Source organism: Girardinichthys multiradiatus, chromosome 18 (genome assembly GCF_021462225.1).
Source record: "Girardinichthys multiradiatus isolate DD_20200921_A chromosome 18, DD_fGirMul_XY1, whole genome shotgun sequence".
Lineage (NCBI taxonomy): Eukaryota > Metazoa > Chordata > Actinopteri > Cyprinodontiformes > Goodeidae > Girardinichthys > Girardinichthys multiradiatus.
Genome location: NC_061810.1, coordinates 1,617,176 through 1,643,223, shown reverse-complemented (window position 1 = coordinate 1,643,223; position 26,048 = coordinate 1,617,176). Strand labels below are relative to the sequence as shown.

At 39.5% G+C, this 26,048-nt stretch overlaps 1 protein-coding gene across 4 annotated transcripts in view; it reads right to left on the bottom strand.

The window, feature by feature from the left end:
• The window catches only part of bcas3 (BCAS3 microtubule associated cell migration factor), a 465,863-nt gene that overhangs the window by 233,352 nt on the left and 206,463 nt on the right, over positions 1–26,048 (bottom strand). The window contains exon 24 of one of the 4 annotated variants that reach the window (XM_047391221.1): positions 174–380. The exons of the other annotated variants lie outside the window; for them this stretch is intronic. Within the exon in view, the coding sequence (XP_047247177.1) occupies positions 262–380 (119 nt within the window). The 3' untranslated portion in view covers positions 174–261. Of the gene's footprint in view, positions 1–173; positions 381–26,048 lie in introns of those variants that run through there. 4 annotated transcript variants of the gene reach the window in all.

Sequence of the window (26,048 nt, the reverse complement as noted above, 5' to 3'; positions counted from 1 at the left end):
CAAGTCGCTAAATAGTGGTTACTATGTTTGACTAGTTCAAGACATTTGGAAATCCTGCACATATTTTATGATTATCATACAGTAACGCTAAGATAAATATTGTTTTAAAAGTATTAATTTAATTGATATGTGGTCTGTGATGTAGTACCTAAATTAAATAAAAAACAGATGTCACAGACTGTATTCGAAATATGAAATATGTCACTAACATGTTGTGATAATGCTATAACCAAATGATGCATTTAGTTAAAGTAATCAGAGCTAAGCTGTAGCTCCACTGATCTGACTGTTGTAGGAACGACAGGTCTGTTCTCCATCCCAGCAGGGGCCTGGGTCATCTGTTGCCATGCACTCTGTCTCAGCTTCACTTCTGGTAACGCCTAAACACAAAGCCTGAATCACTGATACAGGACAAAACTGTCACATCAGCTGTCACACAGAGTTGCAGTACATAGACCTGACTGCACATATATAAAAGCTTAACACTGTAATTGTGTTTGTAAGATGTAGACCATACAGGGCAGACAAGTATATGAAATGTTTGCAAAGTGTGATTAAATGTAAGGTAAAACACTCATTGCTACAAAATGTGATTAAAGGTATGGACTGATTTGGACATCATTTCCTTCATATGTCCACCATAAACCAGGATAGGTAGTGATATCAGGGGACAACGGATAGTCTGTGAATGTTAATTTAGGTGTTACTTTGCCTAAAACATTTTGCTGAATCCGACATGTTTATGATTCAACAATTTTGATCGGTAACCTATGTTTTTACCAGTTAGTGAATGCACCATAAGAACACTCCTTGGTGTGGAAGATGTTACTGTGTGAATAAAACTCGAAGTTAAAATATTAACTCTTTAGGTCTGAACTCTATAAAATCAGATATAGGCCAAACAAATCTGGTTGGTACATCTTTACATGTTGGTCATTTCAACATCTAGACCAGATATGTCCAAAGTGCGGCCTGGGGGCCATTTGCAGCCCTGACAATGATTATGTGTGGCCTGTCATAGTGACCCTCCAGAAGAGGACTTGGATCTAGATAGACACGTTCTAAAACAATAATTTGGGGGGAATATTTTACTGTTGCAAGTTCTAAAAAAAGATGCATTAAAATCTTCTTAAAATGGAAAACGTTAGGTAAAACATCCAGTGAATTAGGCACATCCATTGATTATACAAGATATTTCTCATTCTTGTTGCTGAGAATACACAAAAAACCTTTCTAGACCAAGGACATTGCAACAACAATTGACCCAAACATTTTCGGATTTTACAATAAAATGTATTTTTTCAGAACTTAAAAGTCGACTATTTTGGCCCACATTGGAAGCACTGAAGGTTGTTGTAAACAATAATTTTGGTAATCGAGTATTCTATCAATTATTCTGATGATTAATCGAATACAAATTCTGTTTTGCTGTAGCAACTTAAGATAGCAGAAATATATGAAAGAGAAAATGCAAGTAAAAATTCAATTTGTTTTTAAGTAACATTTTATTGCTTAAAATGCAATAAGATTCAAACATCACCTTCAGTTTTAAGTCTAATATATGAAAAAATCTTATGCAAACGCAGATGAGAAATAAAACATTTTACATTAACTTAAAAACTATTGAGTCATATTAGTAAACACTGACTGCCTTTTACAGATATTACATTAGACTTTAAGTCTCAAGCTTGAAGTATGAAAAAACGTGTACATTTCTATAATTTTGTGAAGAGGTGCTTTACCCTAATGACGACCCTATACTGCACTAAAAGTAAATAGATGGTTAATGCATTTTAAGCTTCAATTACTTTTTCTATGTACATATGTGAGGTTTAACGTTAAAGCAATAAATACAAGCATTTTAGCATTGCAAATGAATCTAAATCTTGGACATTGTTTTTACAGATTACAAAAGTAAATGTGATCTCTGTAATGATAGCAGTTGGGTAAGTAAATAGGTTTGAGTTTAGAAATTTGGCTACAAAGAACTCAGTTTTGTTGAGTTATTGTTAATAACAAACGTTTATTCATGTTTTAATTAAGACTATATTATTATTATGTTGGTCCAGTGTTTGCAAAAATTTTATTTTGACTGTCAGCTGTAAACAAATACTGCACTTAAGAAATAGGGAAACACACCCTTGAATTGCATTTCATGTCTTAAACATGGCAATGCCATTTTTTATAGCAGCAAACCAAAAAAAGTCATCGTTGTGGCATGCACTGCTGAGGTGGTAGAACACCAGCCTGCCAGGTTAAAAAGGACAGATTGAGAAGACAGGTTTATGTTTAGCCTAAAATGCAAAATCAGCTCCAAGTCAGATACAACCCATCTTACCTGAAGAGAATAAACAGAAAGCAGAAATGACAGCTGGGGTCAGTCAAAGCAAATCTGAAAGACAAGACTGAATAAAATAGGCACCACCAAACCATGACCATATGAATGGGCAGACAGAGGGAGATAAAGATGGAAACAAATGTTTGACCACACAAAGATCTTTGATGACACCCACTCTATCTGGCACTGGGACATAAAACTGCAAAAGCCTCAGTCGAGGATGCAGTTTAACACCAATGATCATAAATAATTAGCCTGTGAACACCACAGGTGGGATTAATACTGCTGCCAAGCTGTTATAAAGCATTATCAGACAAGAGCTCTTGTGACTCTTTACACGAGGATGAGACCCGTCATTCATTTGGTGTGTGGACTGGATGGAATGTCATACTGAAGATTCAAAATGATTTGACTAGCGGCAGGTTTTTACAGCACACTTACTAAAACAGCCTCCAAATCCACATTCTAATCCTGTCTAATCAATGCACAGGAATATAAATAATACCCAAACTCCTCACAGAGAGGCTAATACAGTGATACATTATGTGGTCTATGGTGAAGCTACATGTGAGTCTGCCATCTGTCCAATCAGCAGTCTGCTTCCCCTTTTCCAAACAATTACCATGCAACCGGGCTTGAGCAAACAAAGCATTATAGGTCAGTTAAACAGTCCTCTCATCTGTAGGAATTTTCTGTCACTTTTCCTGAGGCATGCAAACATCTGCCATCACCTGATAGGACTAAACACTGGTCTTCAGCCTCTTTCCAACCTGGTTTAAATTGTTTCCACCTTTCTCTAAGCCCTACTCTGTCAATTAACTGTTTTGCCAAACACTTCAAAGTCCCTGACGGCCAAAGGGGTTAACCCAAACGCTCCTGGAGATTTGTTTTTGATTTAGCTGAGATCCCCAGACACTTTCATCTGTGGTCTCACTCTTTCTTCTGCTCTAACTCCTGCCGGGCCAGGCTAAGGCCACTTGAAACAAATTTTGGCAAATGCAGTGTGATATTTGAAGGCTAATTTTTCAGCTTGCACTAGGTTATTAATGCAAACATGGGTGTAAAACGAAATCACAACTAAAAGATGGTGTCTTTTTGTGTCACAATGCAAATATTATGGTTTGGTGGGAACAAAAACAGTCCGTTACAACCCTGGCTCTGTGGATTACATATGTAACTGTTTGGGATGTTTTTGTAGACATTATCTTTCAGAGAAAATGAAATGCTAAATTAGTCTGATGGAATATCACATTTGGGATAGAGATGGAGAAGTTGGATTTTTGTGGCAAAATTGTATAACTGACACTAGTTGATGTCATATTTTATACTGGCCCTCGCGAATTTTTCAAGAAACCTCCATTAAGTCAAACCAGTCAGGAATAAAGAACATACTTTATAGTTCTACAATAAAAATGAGTAAAGGAGCAAATTAATCAAACTGTGATATTTACCCTATTATAGCAATTCATGGAAAATGACATCATATAAAAACAAATTATAGAACACTACAGGATAAATGCTTAGTTTTGATTTAAATGAACAGTTCCATCTATACAATGGTTTTAAAAACTGATAACTCTATTATTAAAAAAAGGTTAAGGAGATGGAGCCATGTAGACAAGACAAGGAAGTTCCTGTGTGGTAAAAGCCCGATGTCAATCAAAAACTTAGCGTAATGACTTACCTAAAACAAGGGATGGAAAGTGACTGTCATGAATTTGAATCATTCCTCACAGTATCAGAATCAGAATCAGAAAAGCTTTATTGCTAAGTACGTTTTTGGACATACAAGGAATTTGTTTTGGCGTAGTCGGTGCAATACAATACAAATTAAACAGTATAAACATATCTACAATATAATATAAATATATGTGAACAGTTTTAAGTGAGTGAGAGTAAAAATAGAGCAGTATAAGATGCAAGAGCAATACAACAGTGCAGGTGATCATTGTGCAAGTAAAGCAGGAGTCCATGCTGAGTGTTAATGTAACGCATAGAGTTACAGGTTACAAGTGTCCTGTCAGCAAAAAAAAAAAAGGGGGTGGGGGGGGGGGGGGGGGTTGAAAGGGAGAATGTCTAGGTGGTTTCCGGGCTTTGTTAACAAGGCTGGTGGCAGATGGGAAAAAACTGTTCTTGTGGCGTGAGGTTTTGGTCTCCTGCCAGAGGGGAGAGTCTCAAAGAGTCTGTGACCGGGGTGGGAGGGATCAGCCAGAATCTTCCCTGCCCGCTTCAGGGTCCTGGAGGTGTACAGTTCCTGGAGCAACAGAAGACTGCAGCCAATCACCTTCTCAGCAGACCGAATGACACACTGCAGCTTGCCCTTATCCTTGGCTGTAGCAGCGGCGTACCAGATGGTGATGGAGGAGCTGAGGATGGACTCAATGATGGCTGTGTAGAAGTGCACCATCATAGTCTTTGGCAGGTTGAATTTCTTCAGCTGCCGCAGGAAGAACATCCTCTGCTGGGCTTTCTTGATGAGGGAGCTGATGTTTGGCTCCCACTTGAGATCCTGGGAGATGATGGTTCCCAGGAAGCGGAAAGATTCCACAATGTCAATTGTGGAGTCACAAAGGGTGATGGGGGCAGGTGGGGCTGGGTTCTGCCTGAAGTCCACAACCATCTCCACTGTCTTTAGAGCGTTGAGCTCAAGGTTGTTCTGGCTGCACCAGTCCAACAGATGGTCCACCTCCCATCTGTACGCGGACTCGTCACCATCAGAGATGAGTCCGATCAGGGTGGTGTCGTCCGCAAACTTCAGAAGCTTGACAGACTGGTGACTGGAGGTGCAGCTGTTGGTGTACAGGGAGAAGAGCAGAGGAGAGAGAACACAGCCTTGGGGGGAACCGGTGCTGATGGTCAGGGAGTCAGAGACGTGATTCCCCAGCCTCACGCGCTGCTTCCTGTCAGACAGGAAGTTAGTGATCCACCTGCAGGTGGAGTCGGGCACACTCAGCTGGGAGAGCTTCTCCTGTAGCAGAACTGGGACGATGGTGTTGAAGGCAGAGCTGAAATCCACAAACAGGATCCTGGCGTATGTTCCTGTGGAGTCCAGGTGCCGGAGGATGAAGTGAAGGGCTAGGTTGACTGCATCATCTACAGACCTGTTGGCTCTGTAGGCAAACTGCAGGGGGTCCAGGTGGGGGTCGGTGATGTCTTTTAGGTGTGAGAGCACAAGGCGCTCAAAGGACTTCATCACCACAGAGGTCAGGGCGACGGGTCTGAAGTCATTAAGCCCTGTGGTCCTTGGCTTCTTGGGAACAGGGACGATGGTGGAGGACTTGAAGCAGGCTGGCACATGACATGTCTCCAGTGAGGTGTTAAAAATGTCTGTGAAGACTGGAGACAGCTGATCAGCGCAGTGCTTCAGTGATGTTATGTTATGATGTTTAAAACATTTAAAAAGATTTTGTTTTCCTCAATCAATGACATGATTTATCATTATCTGGTTGCAATGCATTGCTGCTACCACAGGGTGGTACCTTGTGAAACTAGTTGCTTGACAGCTGCTTAGAAGACTGAATAGTTAGGCCTGGTTCAGTGTATAGACATAAGGGTCGCCAGGTACAGACCCTGAAACAGATTGATAACTGAGGGGCTCCTACTAGTGCATCAATTCCTGTAATGTTCATGGCCACTTTTTGTATAGAATATGAAGATTCAAAGCCCATGTTCTGGTTTATAACAGCAAGGTTTTGGAAAAGAATTATGGCATTTATTTAGTCTAAATAATGTGAACACGCAAACCTAATGCATGCATGAAAGTGTAGCATAAACACAGCAAATACAGCCCGTAAAGCACAGGAAAACAGAACAAGTGTGCGTGAAGAATAAGCAGTTGAGCACAATTTAGAGAGTTGAGCACACACTGGCCACTGTCAGAATCAGAATCAGCTTTATTGCCAAGTTTGTACAGACAAACAAGTAATTTGACTCTAGCACACTCAGTGAGGATTATTTTTGTTGTTGTTGTATATATAGCAGTGGAAATAAATAATATCTTTTTAAATGTACATATTTACACAACTGACTTTACAACAGAATCTAATGTGAGAATAGTCCAAGTATGCATGGTGTTGTTCTGGAACTCTGACTGTCAAGTGTTCATCAGAGAATTAGCCTGGAGTGAGAAACTGTCTCTGTGGCAGCTGGCTTTAGCCGACAGCGCCTTTTAGCACCACCTGAAGGTAAGGTTAATTTTTCACCTCATTCATGTGGTGTCATTCGTCTGACATTTTGTCAGCAATTCGCATGACCAACGCGCAACAACGCTCCACTCGCTTCACTGCCTTCACCACGTCATAAAATAGGAGGAGCATCTATCTGCTGCTTGCCGTTTTCAACTCAACATCGAGGTAGTCACAGTGCTTTATTTATGGAAAGCCGAACGCTGCCAGATTCTCCAGAGACGGGACCAATTTGGAGAGGACCACCACCTACTCCCGGGGCTGCGTCTGGATGATGGTCGCTTTCAGCGGTACTTCCATCTATCCAGGACCCAGTTTGAGGACCTGCTGTGGGGTTGAGGGACAAATTGGCCTCCAGGACACCAACTACAGGCGCTGTATCCCCACTGCAGAACACCTGTCCATCTGTCTTCAGTGAGTAAATAAATCTCAGCTCTATGGAAAAACAACAAAATTGTACTGTCCACGTCTTTTAAATATAATAAACATTTTTGTGCCAAAACATATGGACGACGACCACCAAATTACACCAGGCAAGAGCTGATATGACAACAGAATGTAGCATGGTAGCGTATTGAATAATTATGTAATCACGGCTGGTCAGCGAGCATGAAATCAGCCTTCCTGATCATAGCCGTCCAAAATCCATGGATTGAGAATGTGAAGTTTACAAATGTTGAAAAATAATTAGCTATAGGGAAAAGGTTGCTGCTTTGCTATTAGGTTCTGTGGACGTGGAAAAGGGAGGCAGACAGTCTCAGAACACCTGCTAAAAAAAGTCAGAGTAATCTATTGTTTTCATGTACCATAAAAGCCCTGTTTGTTACAAGATACAATGTGGAAACTTTGATAACAGCTTTACAACATGCTACTGACACGACCCTGGGGTGGCAAAACATCGAATGCCAGTAAACAGTATAAAACAAAGAGCTTTAGTGAGTGTACATAGGCAAAGGGAACTTAAAGCATAAAAGTGTTTTAAGTGGTCGGTATACAGGAAAGGTGCTATTCACAAAGTCCTCAATAAGATGAATATGATCAATTATTGTTCCAGTTAGTATTGCCTTCTCATATATGTTAGGATTTATAGGATTCAACATTTATAATGGCTTGGTTAATGTTAGCATACCTTTTTAGGCACAGGTTTGAATTCTCTTCAACATTTAAAAATAATTATGAGTGATTTTCTCTTTAAATACATGTCCCAATACAGAAGGGTTTCTTCTTGCACTCTAATGTGCTGGGTCAATCTAAAATTACATGTAAAATATAATAATATATATAAATATATATATAAATAACATATAATAATAAACATAAAATATGTAACTTAAATATACCCAAAGGCCCAGGTTACAACTACAACAAAATGAAATGTGCAGCTGAAACTATATACAACATATCAATATAAAGCTTTGCATTTCAACTAGGATATGTGGTGGGGACAAGAAGTATTTGATACACTGCTGATTTTGCAGGTTACTTAAAAGGTTTATCCCTGATGTCCTCACACAGCTCTCTGGTCTTGGCCATTATGGAGAGGTTGGAGTTTGTTTGATTGAGTCTGTGGACAGGTGTGTTTCATACAAACAACGAGTTCAAACAGGTGCAGTTAATACAGGTAATGAGTGGAGAACAGGAAGGCTTCTTTAAGAAGAACTATCTGTGAGAGCCGAGATTCTTACTGGTTGTTAGGTGATCAAATACTTATGTCATGCAATAAAATGCTAATTAATTTCTTAAAAATCACACAATTTGTTGAAGATTCCGTCTCTAACAGTTGAAGAGTATCTATGATAAAAATTAAAGACTTCTACATGCTTTGCAAGTGAGAAAACCTGCAAAATCAGCAATGTATCAAATACTTGTTCTCCCCACTGTAGGAATTTGACGAAGCTTTCCTCACAGAGGGCTTCACTGCCATAATTGCACCAACAAGTGTTCTGGCACTTACAGTTTTTTCAACTTCCAGTTGCATGCCTGTGGCTGCATGTGAGCTTGCTATGCTGGGTACTGCCAGCCTGTCCCAGACTAATCCCTTCAGCCCAGCAGACTTTAACTGTGCATTTTTCAGAGGTGATAGATAACCTTGTGTGTTTGTTGGCGTGTAAAGAGTTAGTCCTCCATGCATACTGCCTCTCCTTTATTCCCCAACAGCCTCGCCTGCAGCACCTCAGCAGGAACTGGAGCAAATGTGTTTAGGAATCAAGACTGGAGAATGGCCTCAGGTCTGTGTGTGAGTGTGTTCGTGTGTCTGTGGAGTTGTGCTGCTCTTTTACAGTGTGCCAGCTCCTGCCAGCTGCCCCAGGATGTGGCCTGTCACTTCACATGGACACTGATGGGCCACAGAAGTGTCAGGAAAGGTGAAGATGGAGAGAACAGCATCTCACACACAGAAATACACGAGTGAAATAGCTTAGCAGCTTAGCCTAGAGTGCATGTGTAGTGGAGATCCACCTAACCCTCCAGCATGATTCAAACCATTAAGACTCATTTTGTAAGTAGAGATACTAACAAAGTTATATTTGACAAAGCAGAGGCAGGAGAAAGAACAACAAGTGAAAACAATCCCCCTATGTCATCAATCTAAGTCAGGCTCAAGCCCCACCTATCATTTCTTCTGGATTATTGGCAACTGTCTATTGTTTAATGAAGTCACAATATTGTCAGTGGAATTGAGAGAAAGGGAAACAGTAGAAACAAGTGTTTCTAATCAATTCTGACACTCTTTGCACTCTGTTAGAGACACAGCCTGAACTGACCACATGGGAAGAAGTCCACCTGCATCTCATTACTGCATCCTCTTTGCTTGCACAATTATCAAGTCCAGGAATCCAACACACACATAAGATATCCTTTTCTTCTTGTTGTCAAAATAGTTTTATACAATTTTCTATTCACAGTTCTAAAGCAGAAATCAAGGTTGTTATTGTTAGGGGTGACCATGGAGATTGTGGTAGGGGTTCGTCTTGTAACCACTTGGTTGCCAGTTCGAACCCCAGCTCTGTCTGGCTTAGTTGTTGTGCCCTTGGGCCATACACATTACCCGCTTTGCCTGGAGATGGTGGTCAGAGGGCTCAGTGGCGCTGATTGTATAGAAACCCTACTTCTGTCAATTTGTCCCTGGGCAGCTCTGGCTACAATGTACCTGACCACTGTTAGGCTACGTTCACACTGCAGCTTGAAGTGACCCAAATCCGATTTTTTTTGCCCTTATGCAACCTGTATCAAAACTTTTCATGACAGTCTGAACAACACGGATCCGACTGTTTCAAATGCGACCCAGGCCACTTGGATATGGGATCCTAAATCTTATACGTATCTGATCTTTTCAAATGCGACCTGTGTCTGTACGGCCAGGTCGCATTCATCCGACCTGTACGTCATTGATACTCGACAAACGTTACTATTCTGGGTCCTGCTACGCGGAAGCGGGAAGAAAGAAAACAACCATGGGGGATGTGGCTCACTTTCTTTTTGAACTTCTTAAAAATATTGCGTTGTTAATGTGCTGGTTCCGGTTGGAAAGCAACATAAAAATCACAAGATACAGTCCAACATTTCCATCCATATTTACTTCCGCAAACACTAAGCACGCTCGCTACATGTGATGTAATTGTGTTGTCTACTGCGCATGCGGGACACTTAAGTTGTATGAATGCAGTTCACACAGGAGGTCACTACAAGTCATAAGAATTTGGAAATGTGAACGGCCACGCAAAAAAATCGAATTTTACAAAAAAAAACGGAATTGAGCATTAAGACCTGCAGTGTGGATGAATAGGTGGATGACTGGTTCTAGTGTAAAGTGCTTTGGTATCCTCGGACTTGATAAAGCACTATACAAGTACATGCCATATATCACTATAGTCAACGAAAACGTACAAAAAAACAAAAACTGAAATTAAGAAAACATTTTCATTACCTAAAATAAATAAAAACTGTAATTAAAAGGGAATAAAAACTATAACTAACTGGAACTGTATTGTGTTTATGAAACTAATTAAAACATACTGAAATTATAAAGAGATTACCTGATAATTTCTGTGCTTTTCAATTTATTTATCAGTTCTATTATTCAGCGCCAATTCACAACACGTCGTCTCACTTTAAAAAAGTCAATTCAACTGAATCATACAGATTTCAAGTCAAGTACATACATTCCAATTGATCCTAATTATTAAACAGTGCAGTCAGATTTAGTTTATAAAATAGTTTATTAAGCTACTTAAGTGTCTGACTCAACACAGCACAAAACAGCTAAATAGACAACTTAAAAATGGATCTAAAGGTTGTTTGGTTAAGACAAGTATGTCACTGACACAGCATTTTTTTAGCTAAACCTATGAGAATGTCAAAAGATCTTCAGAAAATCGTTACAGGAAAGTCTGGAAACATAAAAAACCTTTGAGAAAAAAATGCAGGCTATCCTTTGTACCTATCTGACCTATATTCATAAAAAGTCACCATAAGGGACCTTTTCTCTGTGCCTTTGTAACAAAAAAATTATTTCTATAGTAATGGTATTAACACCTGTGTTATAGTATAGTATAGTCTAGTCTAGTATAGTATAGTATAGTATAGTATAGTATAGTATAGTCTAGTCTAGTATAGTATAGTATAGTATAGTATAGTATAGTATAGTATAGTATAGTATAGCATAGTATAACATAGCATAGCATAGTATAGCATAGCATAGCATAGTATAGTATAGTATAGTATAGTGCAGCGCAGTATAGTATAGTGCAGCGCCATATACTATATACTGTACCTAGAAATTCATGAAAAGATGAAATATTTTATATTTAGACTTTATATTCTACTATTTATTACACAGAGTGAAACATTTCCAGCCTTTATTTTTTTAATAGTTTTGATAATTATGGCTTACACACAATAAAAACCCAAAATTCAGTGTCTCAGAAAATCGAAACAATTACATAACACCAATATAAAAACAAATTTTTAATGTATAACATTATGAGCCACAAAAGGTCATTGCTAAAGAAGCTGGTTGTTCATAGAGAGCCATATACAAGCATAGTCATATAATGTTGAGTGGAAGGAAAAAGTGTGGTAAGAAAAGGTGCACAGACAGCAAGGTTATGCCAAATCCACTAAAGAGTTTGAGGGGGTTTCACAAGCAGTGAATTAAGCCTTGAGTCAGTGCATCAAGAGCCACGGCACAGAGATGAATCATGTACATTGCCTACAAATGTTGTTTTCCGTGTCAAGCCACTCCTGAACCACAGACAACATCAGAAGCATCTTACATGGGCTACGGGACAAATGAATGAACTGAGGTCCAAAGTCCTAGACCAAGACAATCTGCCCGGACATTTTAGAGCACTTCATGCTTTCTTCTGATGCTGATTCCATTTGATAAGTACCTGTTCACACTGCCAAAGCCACCAAAAGCTGGTTCAATGACCATGGTGTTGCTGTGCTTCATTGGCCAGTAAACTGGCTTAACCTGAAGATAAGAGACACCAGAACCAACAATGCAGATGACCTGAGGGCCACTTTCAAAGCAACCTCAGCTTCCATTTCACCTCAGCAAAACCACAGGCTGGTTGCATCCATGCCATGCTGCATTAATCGATTAATTCATGCAGCAGGAGCCCCAATCAAGTATTCAGTGCATAGAATTGAACATACATTTCTTAAGCCTGAAATCTCTGTTTAAATATCTTGTTTTTGTTGATCTTATGTATGGATAATCAGAAATTAAACAGAAACATGCAAAGCATACTATAGCACAGCACAGCACAGCACACTATAGTATAGTATAGTATAGTATAGTATAGTATAGTATAGTATAGTATAGTATAGTATAGTATAGTATAGTATAGTATAGTATAGTATAGTATAGTATAGTATAGTATAGTATATTATAGTATAGTACAGTACAGTACAGTACAGTATAGTATAGTATAGTATAGTATAGTATAGTATAGTATAGTATAGTACAGTACAGTACAGTATAGTATAGTATAGTATAGTATAGTATAGTGTAGTATAGTATAGTAACCATTGATAATCAATTAATATTCAGATCACCACCCTGTGTTTAATAGGCAGTCAGAGGCTTGGGAGCAGCTCACAGATCCTGGTGTAATTACACACCTCTTCCTGGCCTACATAGCATTGCGTCCCAATTCCCTGCTGTTTGGAAATCAGCCCTATGCTGGTGACAAGTTACAGTACACATGCCTCAGTTAACCTTTGATGTGAACATGCTCTTTTATACGGGAATGATATAGAGGCCAAAGCCACAAGGGGCTACACAATATCAATGCAAACTGTGGAGCATCAAAGTCGTGTCTCTAATTTGAACCTTTTGTGCCACTTAAAAAGTCCATGGACTAATTTGACTCTGGCATGTAACGACCATTTGGAGGAATGTTTGTCTGTCGTGTGCATGTGAGTCAGTGTGTGACCTGACCACAGGCCTACCTGCTTTGATCATGGCACTGGAGGATTATGACAGCACACATGTACACAATGTAGGAGATTAATCAAAGCTGGATGCAGCACTAAGTGTGCATCACCCCAAAGGTTGTGTAGTCACACACATGTAAAATGTGACAGTTTTTGAAATCACTGGGATTTCTTTCCATAACTACACTGAAGAGATAAATAAGTGTTTAGAGTTAAATAGGTAAAAGAAAATAAAACTGCATTATAAAGGTAAGGTATTTTATAATATTGATTGTGACAATATCCTTTGTATCAGTCTATGTTTTGTTTCAGGTGGAGTATTACCAAAAGCTGGAAATGGAGCAAGATCCACTTCCGGAAAATGTTAGTGAAAACAATGCATTCTGAATTTTATTCAGGTACCTAATTTTTGGGTGTAGGAATTGTACACTTATGTGTTGTACATGAAAAACTATTTTGGGGATTCCCTCTGAGCCTTCCTGACTCCCCTGTTGGCCTTTTTAGTGATTCTGTCACAGCAGTAGAGACATTAGCAAGAAGGAGATATGTCTAGGGACCAATGATTAATTAACAGAGGCCTCAGCCAGCAATGCGGTACAGGATGTGATCTAATTGACAGTGGGTAATTATGTCATAGCCTAGCCTTGTAAAAGGAGATGAGTTGGAAGCACTGTAACCTAAAGGGGAAATGCAGGAACACTGTGCTCACTGAGCAGGACACACACAACCTAAATGAGGCGGGTTTGTCTTCCTGTCCTCATGCAACAGGGTGGTTCGATGGAGGTAGTCATCCCTTTTGTGTGTTTACTTGGTAATTAACCTGTCTCTGTTTGTTTATCCCAGCTAAAATTTCATGAAGAAGCCAGCGTTTTGATCTGTCATTAATGTCACCACAATATGTGTCACCTGGGAGCTGGGCTTGATTTCTTACATTGCTTGTTGGAAAAAGAAATGTTACTAAGAAGCTGTGGTCATCAGTTTTTAAAGTTTTAAAAAAAATTGCTCACACAATGCTGACATGTACACTGACCAAACTGTGACAATATGGTCAGTGTACATGTCAACAAGAAAAAATAACGCTAATTTCTCTACACTTTCCAAAAAGACCCTCAGACCAATAGCAAACCTTGCTGTGAAACGTTTTACTTGGATCACCAGGATACCCTACAACCATCTTTATCAGCTCCTTTGCTTTTTGGGAAACTCCGATGTTTCAGATCATCAAGCTAATTTTGATATAAGACAAAGATAACCAGGTAAATACAAAATACAGGTTTTTAATGGTTATTTAATTTATTAGGGGACTCCAAACTTTGACTAGGCCTCTTCAAAACCTCCTGGTAAGATGGGCCTTTGTGTTATTTTTGGTCAGTAGTGATTGTGGCCTTGGAACCCCCCATGAAGCCATTTTTGTCTACCTCTGACTAATTGTTGATTCATGAACACAGAGTTTAATTGAGGCCAGAGAGGCTTGCAGTGTTTGGATGTTTTTCTGGGTTCTTTCGTGATATTCTAAATGAATTGTCAATGTGCCTTTGTGGTAATTCTAGGCCAGCCAGTCCTGAGAAGATTCACCACTGTTCCACGTGTTCTCCATTGTGGATTATGGCTCCCACTGTGATTTGCTGCAATTCCTAAGCATCAGAAATAAATGGCTTTATAGTCCTAGATGCAGCTGTCCAAGGTGCGATTCTAGACTTTCGTACCATTACTTCCCTCATCCTCTCTACTCATTTTCTGTCTTATTACTGCGATTAAAGGCCACTAGGGCCACAAAATGTTAAAACAAACAAAACAAAAAAACAGCTTTTGGAGATCTTTCAGCCTACTTCATGTTGTCAGTTGCTATTTGTGGCAGGCAGATTTCTGTTTAGGTGATTTATTGATTATATAGGTCAGGCAGCATTTAGACCTGGGTGTGGCTGGTGAAAGTGAAATGTGGTTAATAGCAGTTTTTCTATGATGGATGGGGGAATTATGGATCTGAAGTCCTCAAGTGTGGTGAACATCAACAACAGAATTAATCAACAAGGGGGCAAATACTTTCTCATAGCATTGTATGTTTGGCTCAGCTATATTGAGGAAATTCCAAAACAAGTAAGCATATTAATAAATCCATTCATGAATACATACAAAACTATCCTCACACTTTCCAGATCTGTCCACAAAAAGCATCCCACCGCCACAAAGGTGAGGTCAAAAGTTGATATTAAAATGCCAACCTGGTCTCAGATTAGTAACTGCTTTGATCTTAATCTTGAAGCTGAAGGAAATGAGGAAAAGCTGATCCTGTGTCAGTGGTTTTGGGCACCCTTTGATGTTAAAATGGATTGGAGGCTGGAACACGAGGAGTGACCTAATGAGTAAGACTGTTCGTAGTTCCCATGATGTAATTTGCTTTCCAACAGCAATCACTATGTACAGCAGCTTCTGCCATATCTTGAGCTATTTGAAAGAAAAAAAGCACTTGTGATCAATGGAAGGGCTTGTTGTGATCAATGGAACATGGATCTAGCAATTAGTGTCTGAATATGAAATAAAAGCTTTGGACGAAAAGAGAGGAAATAAAAGTGGCTGTGCAGAGGGCTAAAATAACAGTCTGACTACACAGTCTCAGCTCCATCTGCTTCTGATTACTCACCATCCTTGAGATAGAGGGGGAGCATACAACAGGAACTCATGTCAGTACTGGGTTACACGACTGATGGAGGCTGGGAACAAGCTTGTTTCATTTCAGAAACTACGTCTAACCTCAGAGCCTTTGTTTTTAAGCTTGTCTGTTTGATATCATGTGTTTAGGCTTATGCCCTGTTCTATGGAAATGCAATAGTCTATGGCAGAGTTTCTGTTTGACCAAGTGAGCAGATGAAACAGCCTGCTGGGTCTGTGCCTCTGTGCAGACTGCATGTGTGTGTGGGCTGGATGAATAACGTCACATTTAATTTGTACATCTTACCAGGGACAAAGTAGAGTAGAATGCTAATAGCTTAGCCAGTGATCCCACCCACCCATGCTAGCAGGCTAATACATGCTGCAGTGACTTAATAATCATTACTTGTTTTCTTATCAGTATCAGAGACTTGCCACCAAAGCCCACTCACTGTGGATTATATTCTTCTCACGTACAATAACCAGCTTAATGAATGGACAGAAAGTTACTGGATGATTAGTACTGTTTTGGTTAAATCTAAATAAAGGAGAGACACTGATTTCAGCCAAAATACTAGTATCTCTTAGATTCAAAGATTTCCATTTTATAAAGGGTTCCCAAACATAATTCCTGCTAAAATTCTATGCTTTCCCAGACATAAGTTTCCACAGTACACATATTTTCTATGGATTTATGGCAGACATGTCTATTCTAGGATGGTTTTACATATTGAACCAGCAGAAAGCGGACTGACAGGGGTGAAGAATGGCAAGAAGGGGGATATGGAGCAGATGGAGGGAAGGAAGAAATGAACGAAGGAATGAATGAACAAAGGAAGAAAAGACAACAGGAAATATTGTGAAAAGTTACACAAGGAAGCAAAGAAACAGGGATGGGGAAATGGACAAAAGGCAGAAAAGTAACAAATAACAGACAAAAGGAAATAGGAAATAATACTAGGAAGCAATAAAAGGATGGAAGGTATGACACATTAAAGAAGGTAAAAATGAAATCAATGAAGAAAGAAAGAAAAACAGAGAGAGAGAGAGAGAGAGAAGGAAGGAAGGAAGGAAGGAAGTATTCTCCATATGTATCCAGCTCTGAAAAATACATAAATCAATTTCCACACTTTCCATAAATGTCTACTCTCTGCTGGAAACCTGTTTGCAAGAGAGGGTATCAAGCTAAAGGATTTGGTAGCAATTTTTAGAATGTGCCTGAAAAAGTAACCTGGAAACTGTGTTTACAATCTGTCCCTAACTCTTTAGTCTCATATCCCATAATTTAAATATACTGCTGATCTGTTCCAAATGTATTATACAAGTGCATCTGAAATTGATGAATGTTCTCTATTAGGTGATACAAACTGTAAAACTAGCTGAAGCAAAGTTAAGATCTGTAATATTGTGTCACAGTCAGGTTGTGTTACATTACAAACACCATCACTATGAAGGAGGCACTTGGAAAAGCCCTCCTTTGCAGTCAGGTTTTGAGATCTGAGCAAAATTCAAGGAATTTTGTCAAATCTTGCATGTATTCCAGCTTTGGACAAAGACTTGCTCTCTTCCTGTATAAAGCTATAATATTTATATTTAAAAGCATCAAGTTCTGAATGTAATTCCATGGAATGTTCGGATACTTTACTAAATTCCACTTGGAATTCGGATCTAGAAATTATATCACACCCAACTTGGCTGTATTCAGGTTGCACTTTGGAAAACCAGCCGGATATGCTTACTGTTGTCCTCAGTCACCAGGGTAACCATATTTCAATAGTAGCAGATAAGAATGTATTTCTCTGCATTTTAGGAATTTAAACACATAGAGATGGGGTTTAAAATAGATGTGGAGTATTGTTCTTGAAATGATTGTGTTTACATAAAATGACCTTAAAATGAGCCCCTTTTTGCTTATGTTCTCACGGTCTTTTTATATCCCGTTTTGAACTAAGCTAGATTTTTATTTGTTCCATTTTTGCCATTATCTTGGAGTACCCCAGATAAATTTAAAAATGAAAGAATATAGATATTTACAGTGTTAGTTTCTCTGACATTTCAATTAGCTTCAACTACAACTTCAAAGTGTTTCTAGGAAAGATCAATAGGAAATGGAGTCAGTGAAAAACATCACACATTATAGAGAGGCAGAGACGTATGTCATGTCAATGTACCCAGGGCTTTTACCAGTCAATAGGTAACACACACACACACACACACCACACAAACATCCACACTGAGTGAGTCACAGTGACAGAGGCGCGAGAGTAACACTCTGACAGAGTTTGGGTTAGTCATCTGTCAAGTGCACACACACACATACTCACACACAGCTGAGTGGCGTAGATCTGTATGGGAGTACTCAGCAGTGACCCTCGTCTCTTTGCAGACATCCCTTTCACATCCTCTTTCTTTCTTGTTTGGAAACAAACACGGACATACACACTCGCCTGCCAACAACAGGGATATTTTGCTGTGTTCATCCAATGCTGTGGCACATTCCGTTTATCAACTGAAGGTGTTGAAAAAAATCTATATTTCTCTAGAAAACAGAATTCAAGTTATTAGTTCAAAGGGTAGTTAGTGTGTGGAATTTTATTTGTGCTTATCTTCAAAAGAATAAGACAGCTGCTACATTATAACACTTTCTCTTATTGACAAGAAATGTCAGTTTTCTAAATACTAATGGTTTGTGATCACATTGCTAATATGCCGAAGAGATTATGTTGGAAATGACAATCTAGTTAATTTACTTGTGTACATTTTATCAGTGAAGAGTAAAATCTGATTTTCCATTTTTCCAACACAAACGGCTTCAAATGTTGAAGCATGTAAGCTTATAGGAATATAATAGATGCACACAAATCAATGAGTGTGTGTGTAGTGACATTTCCCTAATGCAGCAGTAAATGTCCCCCTCATTAACAGCTTCCTGACAGTGATGTGGGGTGACGAGAGCCTAGACGCCTGGCTCTTGGACTGGTGCCCTGATGGGGCATTCACAGAGAAACACACCCACACACACATAGATAACTGACACAGTCACATCCAAAAGCTGCAGAGAACAAATGCAATACATGTCGCATGCAGACAATCTCCTCTCATGTGTGTGTTTGTGTGTGAATGGCTGGGCACCTTGAACTATTCCTAAAAATCTTTCCATTATTATGAGATGACAGTTTTTTTACATGGAAACTAATCTCATATAACATGACTTAATTTAACTCATTTGCAATTAAATACTTTGTATGTTGTGTGTGTGTGTATGTGTGTGTGTTAAATATAAGAGAATTTAGGTCAAATGATGGTCTGGGAACACGAAGGCACATCTGCCACAGAAAAGCAGCTTTTTAGGCTAACACCACTGACACAATGGTGGCTGCTGGACAAAAAAAAGTATTTTAAGTGAGTATGTGTTTCTTTATGAAGGTATTAGTCATGCTCCACATGATCTGGGATGGTGAAAGGGTGATGTGCACGCATGTGGATGGCATGTCAGACTCTCGGTCTACTTAGGGTGTGAGGTGGAGCGACCAGCTGACCCCACAGAGAGGCTTTTTAGGCTTCACAAATATGATTGACAAACACACATAAACAGACAGCGAGCATAATGGTTGTAATTGTGAAGACACAGCCAAAAGAGTGAGCAGTCTAGTAACACACACGCAGGGGTCATGAGGACAATGATATCTGGTCATAAAGAGGTCTGCCTGCCTTATGCCTGCTTCACTGAGATGGGAGACCACTACATTGCTGTGGATACAGGAAACAGACCAGCAGGGGTGTCCATCCGACTCTAAAGAAAAAAGCTGGCATTATATTCATCCAACAGAAATGAAAGACTTAATGAAACTTTCATAATATATTATTTAATCAGAGTAAGAGTGTAATTGCATTTTAAGATATTGGATGTCTGTAGTAAATGTCAACTAAAGTGCTTTTTTTTAAAAATCATTTTCAGTAAAAGGGTAACATACTCCTCTGCTGTGAGTGCCAGGGCTGTCTGAGTGGCATTCCAAGAGCCTCTGGTTTAGCCTGTGGGGAAGATGGAGGGAGAAGGAAACCGAGGAAACAATAAGAGAGAAAAGAAAGAAATGGCTTCAGCTAAAAGGCCTTCGCTGCCTGGAGGCACTCCATGCACTCTAATGATCGCCAGCAGGGCGTGCATGTGTGTGCATGCGTGCATGTGTTGTCGTGTCTTGACAAAGAACCTTTAATAAGATGAAAGTGTAAAGAAAAGGAACTATTTTAGGTCATACACGTCTTTTCGATTTCTTGTTGTGACTGCGTTCAGTCTGTGTCTGATTCATCTGCTTTCAAATCATCTATTGACACGTACAGGCTGTGACAAACAAACACACACACACACACAAACACAAACACACACACTGTAGAGGCAGATTAGCAGGCATTGCTGACTGGGTGTCTATTGAGGTGACAAGCCATCAAGTGCGCTGTGCAAAGCAACTACAGCACACAGACTAAACGTGTGTGGATCTACAGAGCAAATCTACAAAACACATTCACACGTGCATTTCAAGTAGAAGGCGAAAATCCTGGTTTGCAAAAGCACTTAAAAGGGACAACCTGAAAGCATAAGGACAGGAGGAATGAAATAAATTCCATTAAAAGTGCATGAACAAAGGATGGGAATTCAAATATTGGCAGTGTGATATGTATGCGCACACACTCACCTAGATGAGCATGAGTGGAGGCGACGAAGCGTTCACTTGAGATCGAGCTGGTCCTGGATTTGCCAGAGCGAGCAGCTGAATGCTAGTCTAAATGTGAAGGTGTCAAACTAGCTCGGATATAGAGATAATCTTTAGCTGCTGCACTGGGGTGCACATACACAAACACACACAGCCTTCTAACCTACACATATAAACAGATATAGTTGAGTGTTTATAGGTGCACCAAGAGTACTTTCACAATATTGTTGTGTTGGAAGTATTAAAAAAATGAGTATAAAATTGTATGTATATCCCCAAAAGATGGAAAATCATCAATGTCATTATTACAGGCTCTTTGAATATATGTCAGGACTAACACTGTAAACACTGTTTACAGACAAAGGCCCCTGAGAAACAAACAGAAGAGCATGTTCTGTCTGGATGTAGTCACTCACCTTACTGCATGAAGCTTCCTCCTGCTTCATACCAGGTCACCTCCACTGTAGCCCATCAAGCAGCCTCACATGGTGATGGGCTAAACAGGGCATGAAAATGTGTGCATGCATACACTGGTGTGCTCATCACCAGGTGTGGGAACAGAGTATTAGCAGTGACACATGTGTCTCCAGTGCCCAGTGGGATTAGTGCATGTACTTTCATTGCGGTCTGCCAAGGCCCAACACAGGCCTGCCTGGCTGCAGATCCACGCTCAGAGTGAATCACCTTTTAAAGGGGCTACTGAGAATGGCATTACATTATGAAGATAATTTTGATGTGAGCTAAAATTGGTTTCCGGCCTCTTTAATAACTTCTAGTTGCTGCCCTGTTTATTACACAGAAAAATGTAAAGTCATTGGTGGTTACGGTGAACTTGGACCCAACTGCAATGGAGTTCCAGAACTAAAAGAAGAACGTTTTCTTTATAGACTTTTATACCCTTCTCTCATTTTCTTCTTCTACATCTCTAGTAGATGTGGAAAGAGAGAAATGTTCTTCTCATCTCATGTTACATAATAATCAAAACGACAACAAATGACACACAACTTACCAACCTGGGTATCCTAGGTGGTCTCTAAGCTGCTCAATCAGGTCATTGTCCTGTTGTTAGGGCTAACACATGTACCTTTGGCAAATAATGTTCAACAACCTTACTTTTAGAAGCACAGTATATGCACTGAAGTAAAAGAAATAATACAGTGGCTAATTATGGAAAGATTTTTGAAATAAGGGTAGCATCTAAAACTGAACAGTAACTACAGTAATGGCTACTTCTTTTCATTTAAAAATAACTGATTTCAAAACCTAATCTCATCCTACCTTTATGTTTAGAATGCACTGAGCGACCTTGGGTTCTGCCTATAAGCCATCAGAAATATTTCAAAATATCACCTCCACATGGTTAACAAACCTACTCGGTCCTTGTGTTCTGAGCGTCCACACATTTTGTCGTTGTAAGGCCATGTATCACACCATCTTTGTTGCAAGAATCTGCATCAAACTATGGACACTCTTCCTCCACCTCTTCTTTTCCACAATCCTCTCATCTTCCCTCTAAGCTAAATGATCCTTTCATTTCCTGATGACCGGCAGAGGCCCTTAGGTGTCTATGCATGAGTTTGTGTGTGTATGTGTGTGATTTCAGGGACTATGTGAGCAGCTCTGGAGCCACAGTAACAAGCAAAGTTCACAGTTCTGTTGATCCCTTAGAAAAACACCTCTGAGAACAGTCAGCACTAAGCTTCATGAATGTGCATTTAGAGAACACTTTTGGTAAACATAAGGTAAATGTTTTACATCCCTGTAAGTCATATATTCAGTATAATAAAGTCTGGTTTGAACACATTCCAGCTCGTTTCTACACCTGTGAATGCACGCACGCACACACACACACACACACACACACACACACACACACACACACACACACACACACACACACACAAATCCGTAGAGAGCTAACTCCGGAAGATAGAGAGGAAGTTGTCTAATGGTTGCCAAACGTTTGAGTGGACCCTGGCTAAACATGTGTTTAAAGCAGACAACATCAGCAATCACCACTTGACCTCTTCACACACACGCACGGAAATACATCCACCGCTCGAGAGGTCTTCTTCACACACACATATAACACTCACAAAGCTTGACAGCTTCATATACACAACTTATTAGTTTATCATCTTGAAGGTGTATGTGTATCTGTAGTATGTGATTTGTGTTTTCGCATGCACACACACACATTCTACACACATGAGCCTACAAGATAATATAATCAAATCACAGTGTAGAGGCTGCCGACTGCAAAATGCCCACTTCCAGATGTTGTGACGGAGAGAGACGCCACACTTTTCCACCGGGAATCGGTCAAGGTCCTCAGGCTGCTGCATGTGTGTGAGTGTGTATGAGTGTGCAACAAACACACTGTGAGACACGCACAGCGGTGTAGACATAAACAGACATGCTGACACGAAATGAGCAAAACTGGGCCCAGCTGGAGAATGATTCAAAGGCCGAGAGAGGAAGAGGGGAGGACGCGAGGGGAAGACAGAGAGGACAAATTGCTTTTGCTTGCATTTGAAAACGTGATGTGCGAATGAGCTGTTAAAAAAAAAAACAAAGTAGTGTTATGCCTGCCAGTTCCCACGACTTCCACCCCAACCCACCTTCCCTGCTTTCCTCCTCCACACCAATCCATCATTCACTCTTACCCTTCTTACAGTAAGTGACCTAACACCTACAGCCTCCTGGGTTGAGTTACGAGTTTGGATGAGTAGATGGGGAAGGTGGGAGCAAAGATGGTGGCTTATGCTGTGTTTACAATGTCTAAGACCAAAACGGAAAAGTCAGTATGAAAAGTAGAAAACTAGTAGGTTGCAAATTTGTTAAGAACCGTTGAGCTCTTTGTAACAGGACATAACAGAAATTATCCAGGTTGTTATTGTTTGAAAACATCAGAGAGTTATGAGGAAAATATGATCTGCTTCCAGTAGCTCTACCTGCTGTAGGTTTCAACTTGACATCGCGATGCCTCCGCTAACGCAGGAATGTGGAACACAGGTCAAAGGTGGTGGGAGACAGAAAGGAATGGATAGTTTGAAAGATGTTTGGTAATATAGACATTGCAGCAGTGAGGAAGAACAGGAATCACTGAGGATGAGTGAGTGATTTTAGGCAGAAAACACAGCATAAGCAGGGGAGGGTGTGGGGTTAAAACTAGAGATGATAATTTCATCAATAGGTGGGAATAAAAGATGGAGTGATAATAAAAGTAAACAAGAAGGCATAAAAAAGCTGAGGTTAGGTCTGCATATTTGATATGTACGTTATTCCTGTTTGATATAGAGTATTTACTCCAATACCAACACCAATTTAATCCTCGAATTTCTGTAATTCTTTCAGAGTCACTGTTGTGTTTTTAGTTGATCTGAACCGAAACCATAACCAGGAAACCAAAGAGAACATTATCTTTTTCTGCCGACATCCTTTCTTTCTTTCATGGTGAAAATTGAGCCGCTTTATTGTGACACAGTTCAAGATGTACTCCAGACATTAAATATTCATATCCTGCTGGCAAAAAGACGTAAGAGTGAATTTTAAGAGTGTGGACAAGGTATGAATTAATCGTTATACTCAACTCTGAGACAAATAACTAAATCTTGTTATTTAACTAATATCGTTTTCAGTTTGTTTTTTTTGTGAATTTTTTATTTAACTTTTCTGTATTTTTTCTTTATTGTTTTATGAACTTTTGTTTGTACCACAGCTAAATTCATCACATTAACTATTTTTTTAAAAACAAGAAATTTAACGTCTGTTAAATGTCCATTCAATAAAGGGAGCTATCTAAGCTTTTAAGATTTAGTCCCTAGAGACTGAAGGAAGCAAGGTTCTGAGCTACTATAGCAATTATGGTGAAGAACATAATGTTTCTATTTGACTTGACCCAGTGGGAGCGCACACAGATTAAACGTGAGTGGACTGAACATTCAATGAGAGTGAGTGTGTGTTTGTCCCAGTTTGTGTGAAGTTCCACCCCCAGCCACCCACTTTCCTCAGTGGAACCAGTGCTACCTATCGAGAGTTCCACGTTTGGCAGAGGGCCCTCCAAACACCAGCCGCACTGCCAAATAGGAAGCTCAAGTTGTGACGAAAAGGGTAAGCTATGCCAGCAGCTGCCCAAATACTATCACCCACCTACACTCCCCCTTCCCCCTGAGAGGTTAAGAGTAGACGAATAATCACTCGTTTGCAGGACAAAAAAATAGGGGAGCTCAGTGTGCTGCATAAACATTATTCCGGATGTAATTTTCTCCGCCGGTCTTTTGGCTTTTCCCAGTAGGACAAAGCCCAACGCCCAGGAGGAAATCGTTTAGGCTCCCTAAGTGCCAAATTGTATCCTGGTTTTCCAAAGTTTTCCTGCCTGTTCTGGCTCAGGGCTTTTCCTGTGGTAAGAATGTGTCATGTGTAGGCATGAATGGAAGTCTGCTACAAATGGTGGAAGCCAGCTTTCAATAAGGAGGATACCTCTGTTGGCATAAAGCATCAGAGGGGAAAAGTATAGGAAACGCAGCAGAAAATTATAAAAGTAATTAAGACGAAGGAAAATTAATTAGCTTCCTGTTTCTGCATGACAACAAGAAGCATCACACTGCTGTGTGAGGCAACAGTTAATAACATAATTACACTCCTGATTTTATGACGAAGGACTTAAACATTCAGCGATTTCACTCAATCATATTTTTTAGTAAATATGTACAACAAAATATCTCATCTAACAGGGAAAATAAACACATTGAAAATTAAAGATGGAAATAAATAAAGCAATGAACTTGTCATGGCAAAAATTGGTCATTTCTAAGTAAAATTTTCATTGATATCAGATAAAGTAAAATATGAATCATGAACTTTAATACACTTCATTTTAGAACTGATCTAGCAACACAAACAAGATCAATTTCCTTAATTTTTTTTGTATTCATATTTTCAGAGCAACTCCAATAATTCACCACAGTTTTTGTACAAAAATACATTTCAGTAAAAAAGGATCATCTTAAATTTTGTTTATAGTCAAAATGAGATGCATAACTTAGTAATATGTCACTCAAAACCAATGAAACAATTAACAAGAAAAACTCTGATGTTGCTAGAAATATCAGAAGCCTTAATTTCATGTTACTGTACCTGTAACATATACTGTACAGGTTACTATACAGGTCCACATTGACAATAACCATGCCATTGTGGTAACTGATGTTTCCTGGGATGTACAGCCTTAATTTAAAAATGTCCGTTAGTTGAAAATACAGATGCCTTGCAGCTCCATCAGAGGCCTGTGTCATTTTGATACATGCCACTATATTGGATATCAAGCTTTGCTATATACTGCGGTGTGTCACACTGCCCAATGAGATCAAATACAAAGTGATTGAAGATACCTAATCATTCCATCAGTACCATCTGCTAAAGGGTTAGAGAGGGCCCCAGAGATTGGCCCCAGTAGGGTCTGTCACAGCACTAGCAGAGTGCAGAAAAGATAATCAATGTTAACTGAAGTAAAAGATTTAAAAAAGCTTCCACTTATAAACCCTTGAGGTTTAACACAGGTAAAGGGACCTTTTCTGGCCAAACCAGTAAAGGTCTTCCACATTTCAATATTTATGCAACAACAAAGACGAAGATGAATGAGGGGACAGAGAATTACACAGAGAGTATAGAAGAAGAAAAGAAGACATACCAACACGACCGACAAATACACACTTGAGTTTAGCC